This window comes from Pundamilia nyererei, unplaced genomic scaffold, assembly GCF_000239375.1.
Source record: "Pundamilia nyererei isolate P.nyererei 1_Seehausen unplaced genomic scaffold, PunNye1.0 scaffold00010, whole genome shotgun sequence".
NCBI classification, from domain to species: Eukaryota; Metazoa; Chordata; class Actinopteri; order Cichliformes; family Cichlidae; genus Pundamilia; species Pundamilia nyererei.
Genome location: NW_005187411.1, coordinates 2,427,743 through 2,433,901, shown reverse-complemented (window position 1 = coordinate 2,433,901; position 6,159 = coordinate 2,427,743). Strand labels below are relative to the sequence as shown.

General features: G+C 41.1%; 1 protein-coding gene across 1 annotated transcript; it reads right to left on the bottom strand.

Annotated features, from left to right (window-relative positions):
- Positions 1-1,505: 1,505 nt before the first annotated feature.
- LOC102196401 (uncharacterized) lies at positions 1,506-4,887 on the bottom strand. The gene is made up of 3 exons (XM_005723796.2): positions 4,106-4,887; positions 3,886-3,953; positions 1,506-3,519 (listed from the first exon to the last, which is right to left on the bottom strand). Exons 1-3 carry the CDS (start codon positions 4,613-4,615, stop codon positions 3,417-3,419), a joined length of 681 nt encoding a protein of 226 aa, XP_005723853.1. The 5' UTR covers positions 4,616-4,887; the 3' UTR covers positions 1,506-3,416.
- Positions 4,888-6,159: the final 1,272 nt, after the last annotated feature.

Sequence of the window (6,159 nt, the reverse complement as noted above, 5' to 3'; positions counted from 1 at the left end):
GACATGGACAAGTCTGCTGGTAGCACAGTGGCATATTTCAGAAAGAAAGGGCAAACTTTTTCTTCATATTAGGAAAATATGAAAAATCTGAACATATAATATCGGCTAAAGGTGACACAAATGCAGCCGAAGCAGCACTGTGTAAGTGGGTTTGAATGGCTGCAGCCAATGCAAATTAGAGCTTGTTTTTGACGATCTATGTTTTTTATTAATGCTTATAACAAAAAAAACATAGATTTTAAACAGTCTTTTTAAACTATAGATCTGCCTTTACATGGGCTCTTCCAGGAATGGTGACACTGTTTTCCAGAGAATTGATTTGTGATCAGGTGGTATTTTTGTACTGTTTATCTCTTAACTGAAACATAACCTGCAGAGCAGGTCAGAGTGCTATATGAGGTAGCAAGTTCAACACAGCTATATCAGAGGTTAGTTAGTTTGTCTGCAGATCAAAGTGAAGCAGGTTTTATTGATTGAATAAGTGTTCCTGGTTATAAAAAGCCTGAACAGTTTCTGCTCTGTGTTCTAGTAGCTGCAATTCCAGATGTGTAAACGAGTGTTAGTAACTGATTAAAATCGAGTATAAAATATTTGTAAAATTTCAGAATCACCAGAATTTACATTTCATTTAATTCTTTATTACTTTGAGGCTCCTGTATTTTAATTCATTATTATCAGGTTGCCCCAAAAGCTCCCTGAAAAGCCAATTGATCCAAAGTGGTGCAGAGAGTGTACTGACAGGGACTTGAAAGAGAGACCATATTTCTCCCTTATGAGCTGCCCTATATTGGCTCCCTTCTAAATTTCCCCTCTCCCTCTTCTGGTCATGGTGGAAGGGTCACCCCTCCCTACGCCTGGTTTCTGTCTGAGATTTCTTCTTCTTAAAGGGGAATTTTTCTTTCCGACTGTCGCCACATACTTGCTCATAGAGTGTTGTGGGATTGTTTCTAGTACACTAAGTACTTTATATAAATAAAACTGAAGCAAACTGAATTAATAGAATAGGGAAAAAATTGGAACTTTATGATGATTTCAAACCGAACATGTTCCTGTCTGGGTGTTTTCAACATAGATTACTAAAAAAGTCAGCCCATTTTGAGACTTCGCAAATTAACCCATTAATCCTGATTTGTAGTACTCCCCTTAGGTCTGAAGTACAAGTTACCGTGGCAGTGTACCCTAACATGAAGTGAACTGCCTTTCTAACACTGAAAACTCAGCGTTAACCATGAAGTTAACTGTCTAAGCCCTTAATCTTGCTTTGTAAGGCATCAGGTCTCTTTCTCTCTACAGAGCAGTCTACACCTGACAATGAGGCATTAAAAAACCTACGGAGAATGTTTGCTAAAGGAACTGATCTAATGAACATAGTTTTGTGAATAAATGAAGACTACAAATATGTCTATGGATGTGAACCTATGTAAACCTTGTGCATTTCTTTTCAGGGTCACTGCAATGATGCACTTGTTTTTCAGACGCAACCATATCCCCTGTTTAGGTAAAAAACTTTCTGTGATATCTTTACCAGCAAGATGTCATTTTATTTACAAAGAAAGTAAATACTAACAATTTTGGAGTGCAGATATTCTGACTTGAAGAAAAGGGAAATAAATGACTTCAGGAAGGACCACCGAGGTCAAAAGATGTTTGTTTCCATCTGCAGTAATTTGAGTTTGACCCATATGTTTGATGGATGTAGTGAAAGGGGACATGCAGAGGGTTGGTGTGGTGGAAGTGGATGCTAAGCATAGGGTGAGATGACCTGCTATGGTGACACCTAAAGGGAGCAACTGAAGAAGAAGGGGGAGCATGGCCCAATTTGGGAACTTGCATGAAAAAACTAAGGCAAGAAAAGTAAAAGCGAGATCCCTTGTACGACACAGAGCATTGCAGCACTTATTAAGTCCGATGCAAAATGAATAGGATGTAAAGTGGGATGGAGGCGGAGTTTTCACAGGCGCCATCAGCCTTGCCTGACCTACCGTGATTCTCACTTTATTGCTACAAACAAGTTTGTCCTGCAGCAGCTCTGTTAGAGACAAGTAAAATATCTGCTGTCCTAAGTATCTGCTGCTTTGTAGGGCACGTTACTTTAAATATGCATTCGTCTCCCAAAATAGAAATGAGAATTGACAGGCTTTCTTTTCCTCCTCCTGACAGGATTTGTGAGGATTACATTGCAAAGAATGTGAGAAACAACGAGGTGCTCCGAAATCAACTTCCTCTCCTGCCTCGCAAGCTACTGAAGCTCTTACAGAGAAGGATCTCTTTCTACAGGCCTTTGAAGAAGCAAATGACTAGCTAAAAAGACCTTGAATGCCATGCTGTTTAAAGTGCTATATTTCTCCTTTATTGTTTTACAAATTAATATTTTATTTTGTACAGTCTGCCTACAGTCCCTGCGATGACTGCGCTGAATAAATGACAGATTGACACTTTGATTTGCCTGATGCAGATTATTACAATACGCAGATAACTCAGTCAGCAGAACAGAGCAGCTACAGACACGTTTTCTCCCAGAGTAGTCACATGACCATCAACTCGACATTTTCTGCTTTTTTATTTCAAACACACACAAATTTTTTTTAAACTCTGCTTCCAAATTTTCATATTGGAAATTTCCTCTAAAAAGTTTGATAAAATTTCACGTTTGTATTTATGCACACAACTTCTGCATTCTGCCACTAAGTGGCAGCAGGCTTTTATTTTGAAGTGTTTCAATGGCTGAATTGTGTCAGCAGAAACAGAGACTTTGCCCAACTAAAAGTCTCTCTGTAGCCACATTCTCGCAGGGTGGAGAAAGTGCAGGAGCTGCGGTCAGGAAGGAAATGTTAGGTAAACATTCTCTGCTCATACCTTGGCAGGGTTTGCTACATGAGAAACTGAAGCCCTGAACACTTTATGCTCACACAAAACCGCTGGTGGAAACAAGTCCATCTTTACTGCTAAAAGATCACAAGCATGTACCTCTCCTGCTGACATTTACAGAACTGGCAGAAAGGGTCTGTGTTGTCTCATTAAACAGACATGTTAAACCATGTTAGTAATAGGTAGCAAATGAGTGCTCAGTAGGAGTCGAGCTGGACAGTAACACCCTACCTGCTTCAGAAACCCAACCCTTGAGTGTGAGGAGAACTTCCTAGCACATATTCAAGCTGGTGTTTTAACTCTGCAATTACTGCTGCATCTTGTTAAATAAGACTTGGCTAAATGCACAGACTGGGAGTGATGCTGTTTTAAGTTCAACACAGACTGTGTTCATTATTTTTTTTCCTGGCAACCCTGCATAAATACAGATTGTGCAGCCTTTCCAGCAAGCAGGAAATTTGTCAGAATAAACCCTGGTTCCCTTTCTTTGAATACAAACGGTTTCCTGTCATGAGAGCTTGCTAAAAGAGCTTTCTTAGCTCGGAGGGTCAACTAAACTCTCTTTCAATGGTATCCATCAGCTCCTCTTCTGATCCATCGTACAGGATGACTGGCGTGGTGAGAGAAGAGCCATGGCAGCTATCAAACGTCCTGGGAAATGTAGAGACCCACATCAGGAAGGTGAAGATTACAAACAGAAAATGTGACACATATTTAAACAGTTTAACCCAACGCTCAGAGTGTAGAGGCCCAAACAAAACAAAACTAACAAAACAAAAATGGCGCTGTGAGAAAGTTGGAATAAAGTTGGAAATATGAATGTTTTTCTTTTTGGCATTCTTCAACAATAGACACTTGTCTGTTTCTCCCCTGCTTGCAAACATCTGGCGTATCTGATACGCTCTGAGAATAATGGATTTGGTATTTCGATTCCTTTAAGGTGAATTTGATCTGGCTCTGCGCATTTTTCCTCCACTGAGGTCAGGAATGAATAATTTATTTAAGTTGCCTACTTACGGTTGTTGTTCTGATGTGGGGACGTCTTCCGACAAAGCCTCTGTTGTCAAACAGCCCTGTGAGGAGGACTGACATAAAGCAGAGAGGGAAGGATGGATATTATGTGTTTCATTCAATAATAACTCGCGGTTATTGTTACTTTAAAAGCATATTTTTGTTCTCATAAACTGGATTACAATCTGGCAAAAGTACTTAAAAGTAGAAATTTAAAAGTCCTTACATTGTGCTCGGTGGTACACCCAGATGTGTGCTTTTTAACGTGTGCGAAGGCAGAGTTGCCCTTCTTGTTTACATCTCTTGACACACTGTGTGCGACACGTGGCTCTTGGTCTCTTCCTGACGCTCGGAGCCTCGGAGCAGAGCTGAAGTCGTCTTCAGCGTCCTCCTGGCTGAAATGACACAGTCCGTATGTTTTGGATCTGATGAATGTCTTCTTCGGAGGGGTCTTCTTTACCGAAGCGCTCTCTCTTTCTGTGTAATCTGCCATAACTGTGTCCAGTTCTCCATCAATATCCTCCTCATTCCCAGAAAAGTCCGAATCCTGCCCTTCGCTGTGGCAGTCAGGTTGCGCGCGGTTACGCACATTGCGCAAAACTGAGTGCATTTTAAGAGGCTTGAACAGACGGCTGTCCTTTTGAGGTGAAGCGACATCGGTCCCCGTTTTGGTCACGTTTACCTCGCTGACACAAGCAGGTGCGACTCTTTTTCCTCGGCTTGTACCCGAGCCCATGTCCGTGTGTCTGGGCTGCTAGTGTAGTCTCATTTCCAAATTGCTCCTGAGGCACGGCAAGCGCTTTTGCAGTTGAATATTAACCAACAAAAGCGTGGTCCTTGGCAGTGGTTAAGGTCAGTCTTCAATTAGTTTTACGATAGGAAGGCAGTTCTTTGGCAAAAAACGAAGCTTTTCTTTAAAATGTTTCTACAGACAGGTTGTTAAAATAAACGGCAGTAAACTTTCGAGTAACTCCAAATCAAGATGAGAAACTGTGTATCCCTTACATAACCAAGTTTGGCTCAGGACCCCAGGGAGAAAACTCCGCCTTCTTATAGGGGGAAACACACATCCTCCATTGTGTCTACTGCTAAAAAAATAACATCTGCCTGTGTATTCTCATGGATTTAAGCAACCAATCCCCAAAAAAGGGAAATATACGTAAATATTCACGTGTTCCCTTTAATGATAGGGAGTCATTTTGAAAGGCTAACAGGAAGAATTAGTCCAATTTGTCTGTATCAGAAACATGACCAGCCTATTTCCCTTCTTCACCTAATAGATTTTATTGGGGCCAACAGTGAGTGAATTCCTGTCACCCTGATGCAGGAGCCCCCCTCCTCCAGTGAATGATTAAGATTAAAGTGCTGGACCATGAGAGAGGGCATTCCTTTCCAACAGCTCAGGCTTCCCAGAGATTCCTCAATAAGCTTTTGTTTGGTCCACTTGCGCATACAAAAGACATGACAGGAGCACCTCAGTGCCAAAGCTGTCCAACAAAAACCCAGAGTGCACCAAAGCAAAGAAAAAAAACTTGTTTGCCATCTTTCATTAAATGCCTCATTTTCTCTCTCGCTTTTCTTACTTGTGTGTGTGTGTGTGTGCACATGCAAGTGTGTGCCAGACAGCTGTGCAACCTGTTCTCTCTGGAGGCTGACCAAGTCAAAGACACCTGTCGTTTAGGAAATTGGCAATGTGAGAGTAGAAAAAAAGCAAGTCGGCCTGCAGGTCTCAAATGTCTCATTGAGGAAATTCCTGTCTTGGTCACTGATTATTAGAGAACACACGCAGCATGTCGGCAAATCTTACTTAACCTGCAAACTTTTAAAAGTAAAATGATACTGAAATATAAAAATAGCTCTTCTTCCATACACTCTCAGCTGCAGTTAGCTACATCTCATCATGACAGAAGAGCCTGTGTGGCATCCTGATCACATTTACAGTAGTATGAAAACCTCCTACTACTGACTCTCTCCATTTCAGTGATGCTGTCCAAAGATTGGATAATCTCAGAGATTGCCTTTTAGGGGAAAAAAATGGAGATTCAGAGCTAAGCTGGAAAACTGAGACATCTTCCTGATTGTGCAATAAATTGCATGTATACTGCAGATGTTGCCTCTCTCTCCCAAATGTAAATTAAATCTCCTTAAATGAAAATAAGTCTTGTTTTTCGACAGTAGTCAAACATAAAACTTAAACAACAAGCTTACTTTCCAGCCATGCTTCTCGAGCAGTCTCGTTTATGTTATTTTCACTTCTGTTAACTCTCCGCCTGCACTGCA